General features: G+C 35.4%; 1 protein-coding gene across 1 annotated transcript; it reads left to right on the top strand.

The window, feature by feature from the left end:
• The first annotated feature begins 9059 nt into the window (after positions 1 to 9059).
• On the top strand, positions 9060 to 15600 carry LOC144569433 (potassium transporter 7-like). Its single transcript, XM_078319781.1, has 10 exons — positions 9060 to 9443; positions 10336 to 10564; positions 10967 to 11215; positions 11482 to 11532; positions 11647 to 11907; positions 12080 to 12132; positions 12250 to 12364; positions 12881 to 13135; positions 13571 to 14093; positions 14805 to 15600. Exons 1-10 carry the CDS (start codon positions 9168 to 9170, stop codon positions 15331 to 15333), a joined length of 2541 nt encoding a protein of 846 aa, XP_078175907.1. The 5' UTR covers positions 9060 to 9167; the 3' UTR covers positions 15334 to 15600.
• Positions 15601 to 24988: the final 9388 nt, after the last annotated feature.

Raw genomic sequence — 24988 nt, 5'->3', positions numbered from 1 at the left:
AAACTGAGCAACCGAAAATTCGTGTTTACGGGTTTTCGTCTTTTCCCCGTGAATAGTGTTTTTGCAGAATACCGCGGTTTACGGTATTTCTGGCAGAAGAAATAAACCGCTCTCCGGTTAGTCCTGGTGGATAACCGATAGAGGTATCACACGTGTGATACTCCGAGTCGATTCCTTCCCTGGTGAGTCTCTACTCGCTCGGTCTGCATTCCAACTGTGATTTGGAAACAAGGTATAAATATGTTATATTAATCTATTTAATTTGTAAGTAGATTAAAGTTTTAGAAATCAATCATGGAGTAGATCTGTAAAAGGATTAAATTGGGTTTTGATGCCAAAGGAATACTGAAGGTGGACCGCCTTGGAAAGTTTCCTGACATACCCCATTTAATCCTGAGCTTAAGTTGGCCGTAGAAATTTTTGTTCTACGGTCATTCCGCACCTTAAGCCTAAACGTGTTTTGGTTAGCACTGCGAAACCCCAACAATTACGACCTAAATATACATACTTTATGTTAATATAGATTATTATGTTTTAAATGTGTTTGAAATGGTATTGGAAAGGGGTATTATATGTTTAATTATGCGGGAATTGATTGATTCGAAAAATGGGAATGGTATCATACATTATGGAGCTAAGTACTGAAAACTGGGGCTACATTGCGGGCCGCAGAGAATCGGTTGCGGGCCGCAATCAATGAATAAAAATCAAAGTACTGCGAAAAATGAAAATCTGAATGAGCCTTGCGGGCCGCAACCATCTTATTGCGGGCCGCAAGATTCAAGTCAGAGACTTTGTAAAATGCTGAAAGAAAGATGGTCAGATTGCGGGTCGTAGCCCAACCCATTCCGGGCCGTAACCAGCTCTTGCGGGCCGCAATATGGACCTTTACGGGCCGCAAGAAGAAGGAGAAATTGCAGTTTTTATTTGGCTGATTTGAGTGCCGATTGCGGGCCGCAATAAGCCTCATTACGGGCCGCAATAGGTCATGCAGAAATGTTTATTTGATGGTAATAAAGTCTAATTGAATTGGGATCGAATCGGATTTGTTTTAAATCTAAATTAAATAGTAATTGTATGATTTAAATATGTTTGTGAATATACGTCGAAATTATATAAATCATATTGGTATAAATATGATTTTTGACTAATTAAATGGTAAGTTAGATTGGTTGTAAACCGTTATTATGTTAGGTTTACATCGTACTTGCCTTGTGAGTATATAGGAGACTATATATTCATGGCGAGACTGCACGACCCCATGTTTCAGGGTGTGACACATCCAAACACCACCTTGTTGAGTGGGGATCCATTCTTATTGAGTTTTGCAAATTTCACCTCTTTCTCCTCATTAGGCACCATTTCAATCCCACTTTTCAATTGTTTTCATTCTCACGCAAAAAAAAAAGAAATATAAAAATGTAGCCGCCTTCTCTCACTTCCACCTCCACACATGCACAATCTTCTTCGATCAGGTAATAATCCATCAAGGATTGCTAAGTGATCCATTTGGATTCATATTATCACAAAACGAGCTTTTGGGATTAAAAACCTAGTTCCATTAAATACAAGATATTACAAATTATTTTTTGTAAACAAAAATATATTAAACAATATTTAGAATCATTTAATTACAATATACTTTTTGTCAAAAACTGATTAAAATAAGAATAATATTCTGTGTTGCAGATTAAGAACCAAACCTACAATAAAATCCATCTTTAGATAACTATATACATAGGCGAAATTATAAAATTTAGATTGGAGCTTTGCTCTATAAAGAAAGCTAATATGTTTAAGTGCTTATATGAATTATAAAATATAAAAAAACTAAATTTTTTTTTTGCATAAAAGTGGATAAATTCACTGATTTTTATTAAAGTAATATCATATTGCACGACCTGAAAAAGGTACCTACATACAACATGTGTAGTACATACCAAGTATCCTTACAGAACCAACTAAAAGTATAAAACTACAAGCATCAACTAATCAATCAAGATACTATCAGAATATCATTATATTGCTATATGTAAAAAAACAAACATAGTTATAACAACACTTAAAATCCAAAGTAAAACTATACAACAAAGTAATAGAGCCATTGCACCACAGTCACCTATACTATCAGACATAACAAAAACACAATTCGGCAAGTTCTTTAAAACTAGTAACCAAATTCAGTCAGAATCAGACTCTTCCTCTCTAGGTGGGACCTGTCTCCATACATTAGACAGTGTATATTGCCTCCATTTTCCATATCCGAAAGGATCTCCAAAAAATCCCCAACAAAATTCTCTAATTCCGCCATGGCCAATAGGAGGCCCAGTTCCAAGAAAAGAGTTTGACTATACATACTAGTTGCGAGGGCCCAAAAGGCGATAATAATCGGCGTCACAGATATAATTGCCAATGTGGTACGAATGCGTATCCTCTGAGATATCTCAACTTTTGCGTGACTGACATGTACGGTGCCTATTTGGGGATAGCGTTAGGCATGGACGGAACTAGAAAACTTTAATAGAGGGGGCTGAAAATTAAAATGCATAAATGTGGAAAGTGGGATTTAAATCCAAGACCTCTCATCTACAAGATAAAACTCTAACCATCAGACTATAAGTAAATATTTGATTGTTATTGAGGAGGACTGAACTATATAGAAAGTTTTAAAAATATAAAATAAAATAAAATTTTAATAAATATAATTAAAATTTCAAAATCATAGGGTGACTTAGTCACCTTTCCAATGCACTGAGATTCGCCCCTGACGTAGGGGCAGTATTTTGTACTTTGAGATTCGTACATAACATAATTGAACGGTTAAAATTTTCTATAAAAACAGTCAAAGTTTGAGATATATCGGGGGATTGGAATTCATGTGGTACATGCTGGCTAACTCGAGAACAAGACAGCATACATGACGATTTCAATTACGCGGCAGAAACGATGTAAATACACGGATTTTTTATTTTATTTAGAATTACGTTAAAATAATTCATTCAAACAAGCCTTTCAAGGCTTGATTTTCTGTAACTAGCCTCCACCGATCCCTAAGATCGGTGAAGCAAAAAAAATCAAAACTACACCGGTCCTAGGGACCGGTGTAGCTCACTTTTCCTCAGCGCAAACACTCGGCCACAGAAGATCCCAGCAAGCCCTACACCGATCCCTAGGATCGGTGGAGCTTTGTTCTCAAAATCCAACCCGCAGACTCGCCCATTTCTCCTTCTTCTCCCCCATCCGAGCCCTTCTTCTCCAAAAAAACGGTGAGTTTTTCTATTTTTTTTTATTCTTTCAATATACTCAACCATTTCTCCATCCAATTGTTTCAAAATATTCAGATCGTCGAAGAGAATTAGAAACTCTTCAGATCTACGATTTTGATAAGGTAAAAATTCCTCTTTTTTTAATTTTTTTATTTTAGCCGAATTAAAATAAATAACTAATTTAATTTAGTTTGTTTAGTATTTTTAGATTGTTTTTGTGAAATGTAGTGTGAAATTAGTATTTGGTGTAATTTAGTGTTAATTTGGAGTATATTTAGTGTTAATTTTAATTTAGTGTAATTTAAGCTAATGTAGTATTAATTTAGCGTTTATTTGATTGTAATTTAGTGTAATGTAGTGCTAATGTAGTGTTAATTTATAGTTCATTTGATGTTAATTTAGTGTAATTTAGTATTTATGTAGAATAAATTTGTGTAATTAAGTATTCATGTAGTATAATGTAACTTTTTAGTAATATGTATTATAATTTGTATAAAATTATAAATGTGTAAAATTAGTAATATTCATGAAGTTTAAAATTAGATAAAATTATAATGTATAAAATTAGTAATATTTATGAAGTTTATTATTAAAATCAAAATTAGATGATATGTTGTTTACATAAATTTTGATTATTGTAGCCATATGCTTGAAAAAAATGTTTGTTTATATAATTATGTGTGATGACTCATTAGTTGCAAAAATATTGTTTATCAAATTTTCTAACAGAGTCAATGGATAATGTGAATTATCCGGAGCTGTTGAAATTAGCACCACAGAACCACAGAGCATGGAAAGTTCGTGATATGGTAATTTTGATTATATCTATTAATTATTTGTTGCAAATAAATATTATATGAAGTATTTGAAGGGTTTATAATGTTTTATTTCTTTTTGGCAGCCTTCCTCTTCATTGAACCAGATAAATTCACATAAGACTCGTATTACTTACAACAGTCAGATGGAAGATGCTCTGAAGAGATTAGGGTTGTATCAAATTGCTCGCCTTAATGATTGCAAGATTGATCCGCATTTGATTAGTGCTCTGGTTGAGAGGTGGAGGCCGGAGACCAATACATTTCATCTACCTGTCGGTGAGATGACAGTGACGTTGGAAGATGTTGCATGTCTATGGGGCTTACCGATTAAGGGTAATTAACTAATTAAAGTTGTTTATCGGTTAATTTAAATAACTATTTTTTTAAGGTGAATTGTTGATTGTATAATTCTTTTAATTTGCAGGTGACCCGATTACTGGCACCAGCGATACTGATTGGAACCCATACTTAGAGTATGATCTAGGGGCTGATCCGGCTCTTTTTTACGATGACCTCATTGAGACAATGCCATATAAATATAGGATTTATAATCCTAACACATAGAAAGAACGATTGTCCGTCTCTGCTTATTCGATTAGACTGAAATGGGTGCGGGCCAAATTTAGTGAACCCTTACAAGAGTGGGACAGTAATGAGAGAGCTGCACAGTACACCCGAGGTTTTTGTATGGATTTATTCGGGTCAGTTATGTTTCCGGATTCTAATACGGATGGAGTCCCTGCGATGTACTTGCAATTCATTAATGATCTAGAGACTCCACAAGAATACAATTGGGGAGGTGCCGTACTCGCACATCTCTATCGAGAGTTGTCGCGTGCTTGCCTTGCAGGAGTAGACACGATAGAGGGTCCGATGTTGTTGTTACAGATTTGGTCATGGACTCGATTTACTATTGGTCGGCCTAATCCCCGGGAAGAGCCACCTCCCTTCGATGGTGCAGATGAGGATACGAGAAATGCTTTCGGTGTGAAGTGGACCACTCGACATTTGTGGAAACACAACCCTCACTTAGGTATAAAGATTTATAATTCGAGATGAATTCGATAGATTTATAATTGTTTTTTAAAATTTATATTTTTTTTGACAGGTGGTGCAGCCACATATAGAGATAGCTTCGACAGACTAGCTGATGAGACAGTTAACTGGCGACCATACGTTGATTACTATGATCAATTACCTAGATATGTTCGAGGACAAAAGAGGTATTGGATGAGTTGCGGTTACGTGATCCATTTCTGGATGGTAGAGTATCAGCATGCGGATAGGGTCATGCGCCAGTTTATACGAGGGCACTACTGTCCCAAATTTAACTTTAACCAGATGCTTGACCATTTTAATGCTTAACTCCATATCATCTTTCAAAGCCGGTTTAATAATATCAGCAATTACTCTAGAAGTCATTTGATGACTATCCAACCTTTCAGCACTGCCAAAACATGTGTGGATAAACGGGTTGGTGGAAATTGTCCATGCACCTGTTGGTACTACAATTGCATACAGCTTCCATTTGCATTTAGAAGATTTACATTTAACTCTATACTTTGTTCTGTTGCTGTTTAGCACATCTAACTCTGTGTTTTTGTTTAGGTGAAATTTAGCAAGTTCTGATATTAGTTTGGCTTTGGATTCAAACATTTGACCTTCAGCAAATTTTTCATCTAACCTGGGGGGGTTTGCAAAAAATGCACGATCTGCGTATGGCATTGGCAATTCATCGTGGAATGAGGAACATGGATGCTTAGGTCCTCGATTGAGGAATGGGATTGAGTTGTGCCAATCCTTCAATATTTCTCGGTCGTTCATTTCAGCCTCCGCTTCATCCATATCTGCATTCCATTCTTCATCCGAATCATCATCATCAAAATAACTTCTATCAGATTCTGTGTCTTCATCTAATTGCTCACAAAGGCCGTCACCGGCCTGAACCGGAGGTGTGTAGGTGGGTACAGGTACACTGTCCGAGTTAGGATCAAAGCCGGTCTGAACCGACGGTGTGTTACTACCTCCAGGCAAACTATCTGGACACGGATCATAACTGGTTTGGTTTCTAGCCTGGTGCGCCTCAGCTACCAATTCTATAACCTTAAATCCAGCCACTTGAGCTGCAGTTTGTTTAATGACATCCCAAGTTTCCTCATTTTCTATCCGAAATAGTGAGAAATGGTACGATCCGGGCGGTGCTGTGTTCATACGTACCCTGATTGTCAATTTGACTCGACTCGGAAGCAATTCAAGTCCAACGTATATTTGCCGTCTTATAATAGCAAAACTGGTAGAATCAGATACAGTAAAGGTAAATGCAGCCCCTATGTCATAACCAACACCTGTTGAAGTGCTTTGGAGGTTACCACCATAATACACATTGATCAATAGCAGTGACATTTTGCTGAACAAAAATCAAACACTAAATTAATAAACATATGAGTAAAAAAAAATACTAAATAAACATATGAGTAAAAAAAACACACTAAATATATAAACATATAAAAAAACACTACATAATATATGAGTACAGAAAAACAATAAATATAAACATATGAGTAAAAAATAAACTAAATATAAATATATGAGTAAAAAAACTCAAAATATAAACATATGAGTAAAAAAAACTAAAATATAAACATATGAGTAAAAAATAAACACTAAATCAAACTCTAAATATTTTTCAATTTTATAACACTAAATATAAGCATATGAGTAAAAAAAACTCACAATAATAATCAGAAGACGATGCTGAGTACAATGGTGGTGGCGATCTGTTCATATGACAACTCCTCTACTGAATCTGAAAAAAACAAAATAAGAAAAAATAGAAGGAAGAAGAAAGAAAAATGGAGATCGGGAAGAGAAGAAGAAGGGTGCGGCTGGGTAAATGGTATAGTGTGAACCTACACCGATCCATAGGACCGGTGGACTAATTTTTAAGCTACACCGATCCACAGGATCGGTGCAGGTTTGTTTTGATGTAGTCCTGCGTGTAGTCGGTGTGGCAGACACAGAATAGGCTCCACCGGTCCCTAGGACCAGTGTAGTTTTGATTTTTTTTGCTCCACCGATCCTAGGCTAGTTACAGAAAATCAAGTCTTGGAAGGCTTGTTTGAATGAATTATTTTAACGTAATTCTAAATAAAAAAAAATCAAATACACGTCTCAAGTTGATCGTCTTAGAAGATACTGTGTGTATTTATCAAGTAAACTAATGATGATTAAATTATTATAGATGCAGTATGAATTGTCATTTGTTTTATTAGTTAAATGCAAAGATAGCTTGTATGATACGAAACCGATTGTAAGATTATATTATTTTTACTGTATGCCATCTGATTTATTTGTTGTCACTTGTCAGTTGTCAGTGGCCACTTACATATAGGTAGGGATGCACAAACAATCCGTCCCATCCGAATTCTAAAATATTCCCTTGTTCGGTGCCGGAGGGCGGAGAGGATATGAATTCCTCGCATAATTTAAATTGTTCTCTGCTCAATTAAATTAAGTGCTTACAAATTAGATTAAATAAAGTACACACCACGTCTCGGTCTTGTGTTGGATAATTAAAATTAAACGGTGGGCAAGAGCCAAGAGCCAAGAGCCGGAAAACAAAGGCTTAATTAACCACTGTTTTGCGGTCGCAGATTATCTTTGGTCAACCAATACTGCGGGGTCCATTCACGGTTTCAACTTTCATGCGCTCTTTCAACCTTTATTTTGTGAAAAAAATAACACTTTAGTTGAGGAATGAGGATGCGGATGCAGGGAGCCACTATTATTGTGCTTTGAAATTCGTGTAAAAAGTTTTGAACGGCCTAGATTCTCCACTGATTAACTTAAACTTTGAGGAGGGTGTTCTTAATTTCACTGAGGTGTTTGGTGAGCTTAACTTCAAAATATATTATATCGGTTTCAAACGATAAATCTAAGTCGTTAAAATTCATCTACTTCACAAGTGATGAATTTACATGCAATGATTTTAAGTTTTTGAATTATTTTAGTATGAAGTCAAGCGGTCAAAATTAAAAAGTTTATAAATTAATTGTAGTGCATTTATATTTTTAACACCTTTTAACCACTTGACTTTATATAAAATTAATTCGAAATTTTAAAAACTTTATATGTAAATTTATCACTCGTGAAGTAAATCGGTTTTAACGGTTTGAATTTATTGTTTAAAACTAATTTAATAAATTTTGGAGTTAAGCTTATCAAACACCTTCGTGAGCTTAAGAACAACCTTAGTTCTACTCAACTTTGAGATATCCCAGGAAAACAGGGGATGCGAATTCGGCACAAGAATATGCAGATTGTACGGTTCAATAGAATTTGATCATCTATGTTAATAAGCAAGTATTAAGTATATGACACCAAAAATGCAACTTCTGTATGCGTTTCTATGTTTGCCAATTTTTTTGTAATTATTTGTTTTTTATGTAAAAAAATTACATATTACTATTAGTCGTTAAATATGATTTTAAACATCGCGTATGAACTATGAAGTAAAAGCAAAATCGACAATGTATATGAACCTAAATACGAGCATATAATTAGGATGTTTCATACAAAATTTTCATTTCTCTTTCGTGGGGGATTAGATTGAGATATAAAATTTTCATTTAATTACTGCATCTGAAATAAAAAAAAGGTTCATAAACAATAGAGATTGATGGAGCCAGCACGCCAATTAACATAGAAGTGCATCTGGATCTCAGAGACAATTTGGCTATCAGACATGGTCTACGGAGTTAATCTCTGCTAATTACTCGCGGTTCTTTCCGATTTATGTCTGTCTTACTTCTAGTGTCGTATTTTGACAATTCTATCCTGACTACTTTGGAGTTTGGACGAGGTATTTCTCTTGTCATATAGTTTATCTCGCTGAATCTTGGTCCCGCCTTTTTATAAGTTGCATGGGCTATATAAAACATGTCCACCCAATCAAGCTGGACTCTCTCCGTCCCCGGTTCCGGGTTCCCTAATTGATTCTCTAATTTGGAAAGTCCATCTCTCTCCCTGACTCCCTGCACCTCGATCCAATCTGATACAAAACGTTGGTCTCTCCAATTTTCACATGTCGGAGAGGGGCAGTACTAGTAGTTCTACTAGTGTAGTGAAGCTGGATTCGAGCGAGGGCCGATGGATTTCGAAGGAGGAACTGAGCGACGGGGAAGAAAAAGAAAATGTTGGTGCAAACAGAGGCGAAGAGGATGATGATGATGATGATGATGATGATGATGAAGGACAGGATGCAGAGGTGCATAGGCTTGTACGGACAGGTCCACTTATTGATTGGTTCGATGTCGAAGCGCTCGAGGTGACTGGGATGGATGCTAAAATTGAAGATGAGGTTTTTATTCTTTTCACTTCTTTGAGCTTTTGGTTCCTTTGGAGTTGTATAGCTTGATCAGACCTAGTTAAATCAGAAACCTAAAGATGATAATCCCAATAGTAACTGTAATGTTACATGACCCTTGCCAGACTATTTGGATCTGGTTCTGGTCTGTACCACCTAGTTTTTCTCAGTACAGCCCAAGGTTGCAGTCCATCACATTGGCCATTGAAGAAAGGTCAGGACTAGTAAATCTCGATGAGAAGGGGGGCCCTTTCGCTATGATTTCTGTGCTCTAATAAGAGGATAGTTATTAGAAAAGCTAGGTTGTTAATGTGCCAAAGCAATAGTTCATGATGACTGACACTGTCATGATCACTTTATATTGTATTATTTGACCTTAGTGCTCGGTGCCAGACTGCTAATTAGTCTTTTAATAGCATCCATACAATGGTGCTGTTTCATTTTGTTTGGAGTTCATATGGATATCTCAAATTAATTCAAACTGAATGAAGAAGTTCAAAGAAAAAGTATGAGAAACATGTTATTTTGGGGGGGACATACCAGTTCAGACCGCGACAGATGATGGTAGTGTGGATAATGACCAGTTATGATAAATGAACAATGATGAGGATATCAGATTCTTTAGCCTGATATAAATTGCCCATACATCAGTTGATCCAGACGGTTTCAATTTATTTATTATTTTTTATTTGCTAGTCTGTTATATGTTTTGCTTTATGATAAGCAGCTGTTGCTACTGGCAAACTCAGTTGGCACGAGCTATATCAAATATATTGTTCAGGATTTAACTCGAGGTTTTATTCCATACAAATCATTAAGTCGTGAAATATTGCATTCTCGGTTTCTTTTGGACTCATTACATGATGACCTTCTACCTTAACTTCAGGAGTTTGATCTAGGGAGGATGGCCTTTCTCACTCTGCAAACCTTTGCAGTTGTTTTTGGGGATATTGGGCTGGGCCCACTTTACACATTTGATGTCATTTTCACCAAAAGCCCCATTCGTGGGGACGAGGATGTAATTGGGGCACTGTCTCTGGTTCTTTACACTTTATTACTGATCCCACTTGTAAAGTATGTCTCCATTGTACTCTGGGCAAATGATGACTTCGAAGGTAAGCCTAAGTTCTACTGATGTGCTTGTTAATTTTAGAATTATTTTTTGCTGTGGGTACTAAGTTTTACATCCCACCACTGCACATATATCATGTCCAGTAGTAAGCCTTTTTAGTGCCGTTATTATCCGTGTATTTGTAGCATTTGCTTTATCAATTCTGAGATAATTGGAAACTAAGTCTTGCTTATATCCCAAAACCAGGATGAACAACTCAGTAAGACAGTAAGGGATTCCTATACCAAGTAAGGAAAATGTTGATTTCAAACATGTGTTTTTTTTCTTGTATTGTCTCTAGCTGATCTACATATTATCCATATTTGAATGAGTTTATCAAGCAACCATAAGGGATCTGAATTGTTAATATAATAAGGTAGTTAACATTATCTTAAATTTTTTGCAGGAGGCATATTTGCCCTATATTCCTTGATCTCTAGAAATGCTAATATAAGTCTTATTCCAATCCAATTTCCACCTGACACGCACATGTCCAGCTTCCAACTGAAAGTACCATCAAAGGAGCTGGAGAGATCCATTCAAGTCAAGCAATGCCTTGAATCCTCGCCCCGTTTAAAGAAAGCGGTTTTAGTCATAGTGCTCTTTGGTACTGCTATGGTGTTGTCGGATGGAGTTATCACGCCAGCTATGTCAGGTTCCTTCATTTGCTTATTTTTTGCTTTTTGACATGACAGTTTCATTTACAAACACACTGCAGGGTACATAAAGTACCAAGTTCATTTTTTATTAAATTTTTTTCATGTTTGTAAAAGTGCCTTCCTAAAAACTCAAGCAAGCACAACTGTAAAAAGAAGAAATATTTTTTTTAGTTTTACTTGTGTATTTATTTATTTCTGAGATTTGGTTTATTGGCAATTTTACTAGATTTGTATTATTTATTTATTTTTGCTTAAACCGCAGTTGTGTCAGCCGTGAGTGGCTTGAAGGTAGGAATCCCCGATTTGAAGCAAGGTAATCCTTACACTAATATAGTTAATATTATACATTATTCTATTAATTAAAGCATTATTTTTCACTTGGCTAGCCGGTTTTACTTTAACACAACACTACAAAATAATCTTGCAGATACAGTGGTGATGATCTCAGTTGCATTTCTTGTAATATTGTTTAGCATCCAGAAATATGCAACTAGCAAAATGGGGTTTGCAATTGGCCCGGCTTTGTTCCTCTGGTTTTGCTGCCTCGGTGGGATTGGAATTTATAACCTGGCTAAGTATGGTGTCACAGTTTTCAAGGCATTTAATCCTGTTTATATCATTGTTTATTTCAAGAGGAACTCCTTCCATTCTTGGCTTGCTCTAGGTGGTTGTCTTCTATGTGCTACAGGTAGTTTAACAGTTCTTCATTTCCACTTTGTTTCATTGTTCTATACTTTCGCTTTTTCACCCCTTTTCTTGTTCACTATTTATTGTCCCAAAACTGGGATTCTTAATTAACTTGGGTTTATGGAGATCCCATTAAATTTTCTGAATTTCATGATTCTATTTCTAAATACCAGGATCTGAAGCAATTTTTGCTGATCTTTGCCATTTCTCTGTAAGATCAATTCAGGTGATTTACAAAGATCTTTTGGTTTTTTTTTTTTTTTAATCCTTTTTCCCTTGGGGAATGTCATAAGAAATAATTTGATGTACTTGAGTGTTAATGAGTTTTGGTGTTGTATTGCAGTATACATTTGTACTGTTTGTCCTGCCTTGCTTGCTTTTGGGGTACCTAGGCCAAGCTGCTTTTCTTCTTGCAAATCAGACCTCTTATGAGCATATCTTCTTCTCATCAATTCCAGGTAAGCAAGCTAAGTTTGGTAGATCTGAAGCTAAGTTTTAAAGACCCCACAGTGTATGTTGCCCATTCGATGTGCAATTTAGAATTGCTTGATATTGATTTTAGAAAAGATAAAATTAACTGATTTATTTACATAACATTCTGATAATAGCAGTTGCTCTTACCTCAAATTTTGGGCCTGCAGGCACCACTTGGAGCTTATAGCCCCATCCCCCTTTACTTCTTTATTTTTATTTGTATCTGTGTATTGGGTAAGCTTGATTCTTAGTTCTGTACAATAAGGTTATTTCCTTATATGTAGTGTTGATGAGGCAACATCATGTGTGAACCAAAAGATGGCTGAAAAAATACGCCACATTAAAATATCTGCAAGGCATCAGCTTAAAATAGCCGAGTATCACTATTGGCTATATCTTGGTACCAGCCAGCATGGGAATTGTGACCCTTGTGCCAGTCTGCAATTCATTATTACCCTCCTTTTCTACTTGAAAAATATATTAATCCTCCTTTTACACAGGGGGCACATTCTGGCCCGTGCTGATCATAGCCAACATAGCTGCCTTAATTGCCAGTCGTACCATGACCACTGCCACCTTTGCATGCATAAATAAGTCGATAGCACTTGGTTGCTTCCCACGCCTGAAGATTATACACACTTCTCGCAAGTTCATGGGCCAGATATACATCCCCTTCATAAACTGGTTTCTAATGGTCTTTTGTGCGCTATTTTTGGTTTCTTTCAGAAGCGTTGACGATATTGGTATTGCATATGGTAACAACTCTTAACTGATCGCCAAACAATATGGAATTTGTGGAGTTGATATTTGTTACATGACTAGTACTATGTTGGGAACTGAGGTTTATGCAAATTGTTTAATCCCCCTACCCCACGCACCTTCAACCCCCAAAAAAGTTATGTAACTTCAACACAATGGAAAAGGAGAAAAAACAAATTAGAAAGAGAGGAGGAAGGTGTTGTTTTAAATTTCCCTTGACAAAAAAGAGGAAGGGCAACTTGGACATTTTTTCTTGAATTCCAAAAGTACAAGAAGACACTTCCCTTATGTCAAGGGTTAAGTGCTTAAATCTGTTTTTTTTTTACCATCTGAATCCACTAAGCATTAAGATAGGATAAGTGCTTACATCTGTTTTTCACCATTTGTAATCCACTAAGTATTAAGACATCACATTTAAATTTTACTGACAGGTATCACAGAGGTCGGGGTAATGATGATGACAACCATACTAGTAACCATCATAATGGTTCTAATATGGCAAATCAATCTCTATATGATCCTCATCTTCTTCTGTCTATTCATCGGCTTGGAGCTCATTTTCTTCTCCTCTCTCCTCACCAGTATTGGAAGTGGGAGCTGGGTTATGCTTCTCTTCTCCATGCTCCTCCTCCTAGTAATGGTAGTATGGAACTATGGTACAAAACTAAAGTATGACAGTGAAATCAAGCAGATGCTCTCAATGGAGCTGATAAAGAAACTGGGGGGCAATTTGGGGACAATTAGAGCTCCAGGTGTTGGCCTTCTATGTAGCGAATTGGTTAAGGGAATTCCAGCAGTTTTTGGACAATTTTTGACAACTCTCCCTGCCATACATTCTATTGTTGTTTTTGTGTCCATCAAGTATATTCCAGTACCAATGGTGCCGCAAACAGAGAGATTTTTGTTTCAGAGAGTTTGCCCAAGAAACTACCACTTGTTTCGTTGCATAGCCAGGTAATTTAAAATTCAAAGTAATTGTTCTGTCTGTTCTTGGTTCCAAGCGGTACTTAGGGCTGTTAGTCCTTAATGGGTCATGACTGAACCAATCTAGTTTTGCTGGTATTACTACAGAATGACTATTTTTCTGCTAGGTAGAATGGGAGTTGGATTGTGAAGAAAACATAAAAATTCCTGCTTAAGATGGGACCTTAACCAATGGTTTTTTAATTTTAGGATAAAAAAATGCCTTAGACGGTTAGATCAAACTTGTTTTATTTTCATGTAAAGGTGATTACTCTAATATTAAAATAATGTTCTACCAGACACAACCAGGGTCATGGTCCGAGCTGTTTGACCTGTGAAACCTGTATTGGGAAATAATAAGATATTATTTACCTGATCCTATCAATCAACACCCCTATTGGTATCAGAGGGTCATGCTGGCATACTGGTACTTTAGTGGAACAGTATCAGGCAAATAGAAAAATAGAACCTACAGAAAGTGGAAGCCAAATGATAAGAATTACTAAAACATAGAAAGCCAAAATGATAAAACTTACTAAAACATTGAAAACGGAGTAATAGACTGGTACTGTACTGGTATGGTGCTGGACAAGTAGTAACATAGTATAGCTAAAGTAAGTGGAACCCAAAATGATAAGACTTGCCAAGACATCAAAAACGAAGTTTTGCGCACAAGTAACCCGATTTTTTTTGCCATAACAGGTATGGTTATAAAGACGTGAGAAAAGAACACCACAAAGTATTTGAACGATTACTGATAGAAGGTTTGGAAAAATTTATTGAGAGAGAAGTGCAAGAGCTATTTCTGCAAAGCGATGATGATTTTGATTCAGATGAAATACAGGAAACCTCCCGTTCAACAGTTGTCACAGCAACAAACGGAAGCTTCTATTCTCTAGACGTGCCTCTCTTATCTGATTACCAAGTCCCTACAAATTTAAATTATAATTCCAAGCCTAGCAGCAGCATCTCTTCCTCGCAGGATAAAACCCCTGATTATGCAAAGAATTTGGAATTGGAGCGCTCATTCATTAAGAAAGCAAAGGAGTTGGGAGCTGTGTATTTGCTGTCAAACGGTCGAATTAGGGCTACAAAGGAATCGTGGTTTTTTAGAAAATTAATTTTGAATTACTTTTATACATTTTTGAGAAACAATTGCGGAAGAGGGATAACTACCGTTAGTATACCCCACGGGAATTTGCTACAAGTACGCACAACTTACATGGTGTAACCAACTGTAGGTAGTGAACGATTTCAATTTAAAAAAGTGGGTTTGTAATATTATTTTTTCTTTCCTTTTTTATGACTCACAAAAAAGAAAAAGCTAGAAAGGGGAATATATTATCGGATAATAGCATACACTACACAGTTTTTGAGTTTCTCTTTTATCTTTTTCTTTCTTTTGAGATACTTTCTTACAACATCTGATTAACTGTTGTAAATAGTGGAACTACATTCTTGGATAGTTTTGGTGAATGAAAAGGTGGTATCTTGTCAATTATGTTATTTGTTGTTGTTGTTGTTGTTGTTGTGTGTGTGTGTGTGCGCACGTTGATATAGAAATTTTTGCATTAATAGTGATAAGCCGTGAGCGTATCTTCATATATGCACTCGGATGCATTGAAGTATACAATCGATGATACAATTGTTTATACTTTTATGTTGTTAAAAGTAATAATTCTAAAGAGGGAAAATCTTTTTTATGCCACTCCAAAACATTGAAATTAGATTTTTGCCACCTCAAAACTTGAAATTAGTTTTTTGCCACTCCAAAACAATCAAATTATGAAATTGCCATATTTATACAGTTGATTACATATTTGATTAAAATTATTTTGAAAAGTGTTGTATAAAAAACATATTTTTGTATTTTCAATGTTACCCTTTCTTCAATTAAACAAATTAGAGAAAATTAAAATGGATTCTCCAGTCACTCTCTCGCTCTCCCTCCCGTAATCCCTAATTCCTTCCTCTCATGATCTCGCCGAGCACCTCAACCAAGTCGGAAATTCCTTACCTGAGAATCCCTTCGCCTCTCTTTCATCCTTCCCTTCCCTTCGCCTCTCATTAATTCATGGTTCCCTTCTCTTCTTTTTCGATCGAAAATTAGGAAAACCTGAAAAGCTGGTGACTTCGGCATAGAGGAGCGAAATTGATGCAGCAGGGTGCTCCAGTAGTAAGAAGCCATCAAGCCAAGCATCAGTGCAGGTTGAGATAGATTGCCCATAGACACCAAAAGGTAATTCAAATTTACGTGTGGATCTTCCGTGTAATTAATACCTTTTGAGTGGATTTTCCGTTAGAAGCCAAGCATCAATATTTTTTTTTGGAAATACGACCGGATAGCATTCCATTCATTGATTAATAAGTACTTAAATAAAAGCCCAAATCTCTTTTGAATTAAAGGATTTTATCTGACTTCTTCCTGGTGATACAGAAGATGCCACAATTTCTGGACCAAGCACCAACAAGAGATATTTTTGATCTTTTATTGTTATTCCCTATTATTCCCTAATTTTAGTATATATCTTAATTTTACGCAAAACACCAGAGCAAACAGATTTAATACCATGATTTTTATTTTTACCCCAAAATTAATTATTTTTAATAATTATGACCACTATTGTGGAAAATTTATAAAAATACCCAGTCCGTGGAAATTTTTCACGGACCGAATTACCAGCTCCCCCGTGGAATTTTTCCACGGTCCGAAATAAAGTTTCCCCCTGTGGAATTTATCCACGGGCCGAGCCCTTAAATTCCAAAACCCTTCTCCCCGATCTCTCTCTCTGTTCTGTCTGTCCGAACTCACCTCCGTTTTGTCTGGGTGAAGCAGCGGCGCCAACACAGAAGCAGCGACACCCGTCATTTCCGGCTCTCCACCCCCGCGCAGTTCACTGCAACAGCGCCGCCCGCCTCCCTGCGCCACTCCTCGTACTACTCCGGCCCTACTCCGAGCGGCGAGGTATAGAGACTCGGTACCGGTCGTTCTATCAAAGCCGCCTCTTGGATTCCGTTGTTAATCGGGTAAGTAAGCACCTTAGAAATTAATTGATTCATTTGATTAGTTGTATCGCGTTGACCGCATCTTGGATTGCATTGTTATCGGGTTTTATGGGGTGATTTGGGGATTTATAATTTGTCTAGCGCGGGTTGTTGATTTTCCCGGCTGGACCTGTGTTAACTACGTTGCTTGTCTAAATTTGATGTTTTTTTTATAATTGGTCAGGGGCTTTGATATCGAAGTGATAAATTGTGTTGTTGATGATCTTTTGTGTAAGTCGGCCTATCGAAGTGAAAATCTTCACTTGGGAATTTACTATAAATAATTGATTTGACGAATAAATTTCAGTTGTTAATACCAACCTTGTACCGGTGAGATTAAATCAGTACCAGACCTAGAACCAGCATAAATATATGATATTGCATTCAATTCCAGCCTAGCACCAGTTTAATAAAAATCAGTACCAATATAAATATACGATGTTGCATTGGTACTCTTATAATAAAATTTAGTAAAAGATCAATTGACATGTATTAATCAATATCAATTTATATCACTTGTTTTGATACAATACGAGAAAAGAAATTCAATATTGTTGTTGTGTTATATAAATATGAGACATACCAAGCCGACATTTTTATTTTAACCCCATTAAAAAATTATTTTAATACTAGTAACCAAAGTTTAGTAATAATTTTAAAAATACCTCACCCGTGGAATTTTTTCACGGGTTGGAATTTTAATTCCAATTTTTTTTGTTTTATAATTTAGAAATTTATTTATATTTTTTATTTTTGTATTGAAATATTGGAAATATTGTATATATTTCTTTGAAAATAGATGAAATACAATATAATTTGATTTATTAGAAAGATTGTAACAAATTATATTGTATTCCATCTATTTTCAAAGAAATATATCCAACATTTCCAATATTTCGATACAAAAAATAAAAAATATGAATAAATTTCTAAATTATAAAACAAAAAAAATTGGAATTAAAATTCCAACCCGTGAAAAAACTCCACGGGTGGGGTATTTTTAAAATTATTACTAAACTTTGGTTACTAGTATTAAAATAATGTTTTAATGGTGTTAAAATAAAAATGTCGGCATACCAAGTTATCCAAATTGAACCGAAAGACTTCACGGACGAGTATAATTTTTTTAGTATCAGTATAATGATAGCATGTTGCAGAAATTTGTTATATATAGCCTATATATTTAAATGATAAATTGATAGTATGTTTTTTGAGTATATTTTTTTTCATATTAGCCTCATTTAAGCCAATTGTAGCACGTTTATTTTTTTTTTACACATAGGATGGCCGAAGTGCTGCATCTAATCTCGAAGTGCTGCATCTAATCTCCAGCCGGGATGTGTCACTTCTCTTTGTATATGTCTCCTTGTTCTTGTCAACATGGTACTCTCTGATCTTTTTGGTCAGTTATTTTTTGTTAGGAAAGTATTGGCCTTTTGCGAGCTCACTCCTGTATTCAACCGACGACCGTAGTAAGAAACATCTGGTTCTCGAAAAGCAGATGTGTCATTGAAGTTTACAAATGGGTGAGTCTCAGAACGGCCACTTAATGGCATATTCTCTCTATTTTGCCTCACAGTGGGCTGTGTGTATTCTTCTTCATCTTCTTCATCTTCTTCATCTCCTTCGTCATTAATGTCCCAGTCTCCTTCCCCCCATTCATCCCCAGTTTGCAGATTTTCCTCCGGTACCTCGTTCATAAATTCAAACTCTGACTCATTTGGATCTTCATGTACTAGTGCTGGTCTGGGGTGAGGACTTGGTTCAGGCCCAGGTAAGGATGAAGGACCTCCATGCACAGATTTGGGTGGGATAAAAGGTGGAGATTGTACTCGTGGTGGGATAAAAGGTGGAGATTGAGGTGAATTACTATATATTTCTGGTTCTGGTTCTGCTACTGGCATTGGGATAAAAGGAGTGTGTGGTTCATAATTTGGTTGATAATTTTCTACAACTGAATTTTGGCCTGAACTCCCAGCCACTGACTCTCCGCGAATTCTGCATGCAAAAACTTCCAATAATGATTCACCGGACCGCACAACCTGCGCGATTCTGACATACCTTCCTGCATGGACCATTCGGGCTTGAATCTGTAATTCCCAACGATTCCTATTGTAGCCGCTCACTTCATAAATAAGCGATTGCAACTGCTCAAATGAGAAATTTTCATCGACCCAATACGTATTTACTGGAGGTTTGGAGTAACGTGCCCCATTCTGGTCAAAAATGAATTTCCCTCCAAAATGTATTGAAATTCCAATAGGCATGGCAAATAAACTACATTCATAAATGATAAATATTTTGTAAGTTGACTGATTTCAATTGTGAACAGTAATGACGTATATGTACAGCATATGAACAATACAGACATATATGCATAGTAAATGAACAGTGACGACGTATATGCACAGTATATGAACAGTAAAAACGTATATGCACAGTACACGAGAAGTGATGAACAGTAAATACATATATGAACAGTAAATGCGTATATGCACAGTACATGAACAGTAAATACATACATACACCTTAAATGAATAGTCATGAACAGTAAATACGTATATAAACAGTGCGTGAACAGTAAATACATACATACACAGTACATGAACAGTAAATACATATATGAACAGTACATACGTACACGAACAGTACAGGACACAGTGAATATGTACATCCACAGTAAAATGAATAGTAAACAACAATACGTAAATGAACAGTACATACGAATATAAATAGTAAATATGTAAATGAATAAAAATACCTGATTTACCAGCTGCACAGTAATTCCTTCCTCTTCCTCCTTCCCTCGTTCCCTCTCTCTCTTTCTCTCTTTCAGAATCTGTTTCTCTCTCTCTCTCAGCATATATAGTGAAAAAAGCGCAAAAAAAAAAAAAAGGGTCCGAGCCGTGGATATTTTCCACGGGCCCAATCTTTAATCCCGCCCGTGGAAAATATTCACGGCCCAGAATTAAAAATCCCACCCGTGGAATTTATCCACGGGCCAGATTTAAAAATCCCACCCGTGGAATTTATCCACGGGCTGGGTATTTTTAAAAATCCAGCGTTTCGGTGGTTATTTTTATTAAAATCTTTTTTTTTTGGGTAAAAATAAAAATCACGGGATTTAATATATATCTAGTTAATATCTTTGATACAAAATTTTGATTCAACAGTTTCTGTGGGCTTGTTAGATAAGTCTTGGCAATGAATAAATCATTTAGGAATCTGGTATAAACCTTGTCAGTTACAGTTTCAATATTTTCAATGAAACGGGCATGTTAATTTATGCCTTTTCTAAAAAAAAAAAAACAATAAAAAAAAAACTTGAGTAAGTTTTCAATCTGGTATCAAGGTCAGCTGAATTGAACTCTATCCTTCTAGAATAAGTTATAATTATTGTGTGTAATAAATCTAGCTACCTTCTTAGCTTTCTTGGTATATCTCAATTTTTAGTGTATCTCAATTTTAGTATATCTCAATTTTTGTGTGCAGGAAGAGAACAAAGAAGAGAATTAGTCTATCCGGATTGGTTCAGTTCTTGGAGCTGGAATTTGTTGTTTTTTTTAGTGAACTAACTATCATGTTCTAGTCTCTGCCTTAATTTGTTGTGGTTTAATTAATATAATTCTAGATATGTATCAGTCTTATCTATGTAGAATGTAGCATATGTTTGGGTAAGTTACATTGATCAATTATCATGTTACATTGAAAGATTGAAGGCTCCTTCTTGTTTGAAGAAGCCACTATAATACACTGATGAAAATTGATCGGGTTCTGAATAGAGGGATCAGTAATTTGATCACTCCTAGTCGTAGCCACTATATACATATATTTTTAATCAAACAGTAGAAAAAGGAGAAGCAAGAGATAGTTTTTTTTTTTTTTGCTTTTTTATCTGTTGATTTTAGTTTTTGGATAAAGAAAATCGTGCCTTCAAAGATGAGATATCAAGCAGAGGGTAATTGGTTTTCACTTGAAGAAATAAATAAAGAAGATAGATAGGAATAGGATGTAGTGCAAGTGCAAGTGCAAGTGCATGCATGCGTGACTTCAATTGTCTGTCATTATCCACTCAAACTATACTAAAATTTAAGTTAACTTCAATTGCATTTTGAGGCTCTTGTCTGATGTCTCAATTAATGGCTCCAATTTCCTATCTAATTTCCATTCAGTTCCAATTAATATTAGTTGATGAAACAAATATTCAGTTATGAAATTGTAACATGAAAATAAGTGATAGCAACACTAAATGCTGGTTTATCTATTAGTAAGCGTTGAACATGAGAACTATAAATTTCTGAATTATTTTCAGTTTGCAAATTAAAACGCGCAAGACAACGTAATAAATATAAAATAAATAAACAAACTCATTAGACATTTAGGCTCGCTTTTCCTTGTTTTTGAACCACCATAATTTGTGCAGTTCCAATCTCAAAACCCTCCCCCCATAAAAAAAAAGCTTACGGAACAAGAATTACAAATGATATTTTTCTCTAGTGCAAAAAACAAAAAACACAATGAACAAGTTTTAAGCTATATATGATCCTTATATATGCCCACTGGAATCTTACGGAAATATATGAATATAAAACCCGAGATTTTAAAAAGAAAAATCTATACACCATATATGATAAACCATATGCCAAATGAAATATATTCAACAAGGCAAGAGTTGTGTTCCTTCCATTCTCCCATCTCAACATCATATCGAGCTTCATTTCTACGAACGTCTGATACCACATGCTCGACATCACTCCGTTGTTTCACAATCCCTAATTCGCAAAGAAATTCCTCGTACTCCTCCTCCCACATGAAGAAATTGCAACTATAATTCCACTGCAATTACAAAAAAAATAAAAAGTTCATTATCTATAATCTAAATTAACCCTATTAACTTATCTGAAAGTTCATAATAAGTTTTCCCCTTGCATCCAGTATTAATACTGGACTTTATGCTTGTAATTTCTCATAGAAATGATAAAGTCGTATTCACTGAACTATATGTAATGCTTATATTCTTTTGTTATCTTATTTAGTTGTATTGAGAATTTAAAAAAAAAAAAGATGGTGGAATTTGAGACATTATTTTTTCAATTACTATGCATACAAATTGCTCTTGATTATTGAATTAATCGTGACTATGAAATAGTTTGGTCAAATGAAATGGATATGTGTGCTATGTCCATCAGTTGGTATTACATTCGTATTTTCGCTAAAATATATCATGTAGTAAATAACTAAATTGTAGGTCCACTCTCCATTACTAAAAATAAATATAAAGGGGTCCATGCAAAACAGTTCGAAATTATGAACTCTAGCTAGTTTGACATGCCTAAAGAAATGGCTTCAACCTTCTTTTTTTTCTTCTGAGGAGAAGCCCTCAGCCAAATACTTTATTAGATGAAAGGATAACCAGTACATAATAATTCCAATCAAGACAAGCACACTATGAAAAGCTAAAGTAACAGGTGCCAGTAACAGGTTTTGTCAGTATAACAGGTGCCAGTATTCCAATCAGCCAAATACTTTTTCTATACTAGCCAGTAACAGGTGCCAGTAACAGGTTTTGTCAACAGTATAATAGGTTCCAGTACAACAGACCCCCAAATCAGCTAAAGTACCGTTGTATATGGAATCAAATTTCAGTACTTAATCTAAATTTAAATTGCTGAAATTACATACCCTTTGTATTTTTATGACACTTGTAAAACACTTTGTTTCGATTCAACAGAGTTTGGCTCACGAGCTTGATCACTTTGTGGCCACAGTTGGGACACGGCACCATTGGCAAAGCTCCAGAAGAGTGGCTTGGCTGAGCCGAAGTTATGGAGATCTCTGAGGAGGACGTCGTGTGAGTCTCCACTAGTGGCCGATGGCGATTCATTGCGAAAAGCTGGTGGAAATGAAATCGCGAGAGGAAGGGGACTGGAAGGGAGAGGGAGAAACAGATGTGAGCTGGGTTGAGGTGCTCGGCGAGTGAGAGAGAGAGAGATCGCGAGAGGAAGCTTTTCCGACTTGGTTGCTAGGGATTACGGGAGGGAAAGGGAGAGAGTGACTGGAGAATCCATTTTAATTTTCTCTATTTTGTTTAATTGAAGGAAGGGTAAAATTAGAAATACAAAAATATGTTTTTTATACAACACTTTTCATAATAATTTTAATCAAATATGTATATCAGCTGTATAAATATGGCAATTTCATAATTTGATTGTTTTTGGAGTGGCAAAAAACTAATTTCAAGTTTTGAGGTGGCAAAAACCTAATTTCAATGTTTTGGAGTGGCATAAAAAAAAATCTCCCTTCTAAAAATTGTGTTATTACTTAATGAAGTGTTTGACTTTAATTTTTGTTTGATAATTTAGAAAATAAAAGGTAACAAATATTTGCGCAGGAGTAAATATGAAAAAATTATATATTAAATACACATTATTTTAGAAAGTAGATAAGAATGTAAAATATAAAATGTAAGAATAATTTTTCTAACATTTATATTTTTTTCGTTTTCATTTTTCGAAGTGGGAGCATAAACTCTCTTGTTTCACTAAATGTTAGACCGCATGTTTTAAAGACACAATATGCATGCAGATAGAGTGGGAAAAATGGCACGCCTCCGTGGCTCCGTTATGGAACAGGACGGTACGTGTTACTATTTCATGTCATGACTCGTGTGTCGCATGCCATGATTATCCTTTGACATTTTGGTCATGGCACAGCACGTAAAAGATCTGGTCACGACACGGCACGTAATCAAGCAAGTCATGTGTAATTAGAACCGTTAGGTCTTAATCAAATGGTGAATCTTGAAGAAACTAAAATTATGAAAAAATAGTTAAACGTGAGAAACGTGACTGGTTATGTTTGAACACGGCACGCGAGTCACAGTATGACTCACGTACCGTGACCACCCCTTGACATTTTGGTCACAGCACGGCATGTTTTTTTCACTCTACATGCAGGCAATTTTATCAAAAATATGTATACAGACAAAAGGGAAATTACTTTGTTCTGCGTTGTAGCCATTGATTATATAAACTGTCAAGAGTAAAGCTAGGGTATTCTTAAGCTTACGAAGGTGTTTGGTGAGCTTAACTCCAAAATATATTATATCAGTTTCAAATGACAAATCTAAGGTGTTGAAATCCATCTATTTCATAAGTGATGAATTTACATATAAGTTTTCGAATTATTTTAGTATAAAGTCAAGCCATCAAAATTAGAAGATTTATAAATTAATTTTAGTGCATTCATTTTTTAACACTTTTTGACCATTTGACTTTATATAAAATTAATTTGAAATTCTAAATATTTTATAGAGTATGACTAATACAACATCAGTGTCATTTCAGTCTATACAACACCAACTCCAAAAACCTATCAAATCGAGTTCAAATGGTGAATCCAAACCGTTCAAACCAATCTACTTCATTAGTTGTGCGTTTACATGTAAAATTTATAAATTTTTGAGTTTATTTGATATCAAGTCAAGCGGTCAAATGTTTGAGTTTTTAAGTTAATTTTAATACATTCATTTTTCAAATTTTTTGCCGCTTGATTTGACACTAAAATAACTTGAAAATATAAAAAGTTTGCATGTAAACGCATCACTCATAAAGTAAATTGGTTTGAACGGTTTGGATTCATCATTTGAACTCGATTTGATAGGTTTTGAAGTTGGTGTTATATAGACTGAAATGACACTGATGTTTTATTAGCCATATTCAATTTTATATATGAAGTAAATCGATTTTAACATTTTGAATTTATTGTTTGAAGCTAATCTAATAAATTTTGGAGTTAAGGACACCCTAGTTCTACTCAACTGTCAATATTCTTCTTTAGCA

The sequence above is a fragment of the Carex rostrata genome, chromosome 18, assembly GCF_964058835.1.
Source record: "Carex rostrata chromosome 18, lpCarRost1.2, whole genome shotgun sequence".
NCBI lineage: Eukaryota > Viridiplantae > Streptophyta > Magnoliopsida > Poales > Cyperaceae > Carex > Carex rostrata.
This window is presented reverse-complemented; position numbering and strand designations above follow the sequence as displayed.

Excerpts from the sequence above, each read along its gene's own strand:
- LOC144569433 (XM_078319781.1), top strand. The coding sequence starts at position 9,168 with ATGTCGGAGAGGGGCAGTACTAGTAGTTCTACTAGTGTAGTGAAGCTG. Across the intron at positions 10,565-10,966 it reads GGCAAATGATGACTTCGAAG|GAGGCATATTTGCCCTATAT; the intron begins GTAAGCCTAAGT and ends AATTTTTTGCAG. Across the intron at positions 11,908-12,079 it reads TTGTCTTCTATGTGCTACAG|GATCTGAAGCAATTTTTGCT; the intron begins GTAGTTTAACAG and ends TCTAAATACCAG.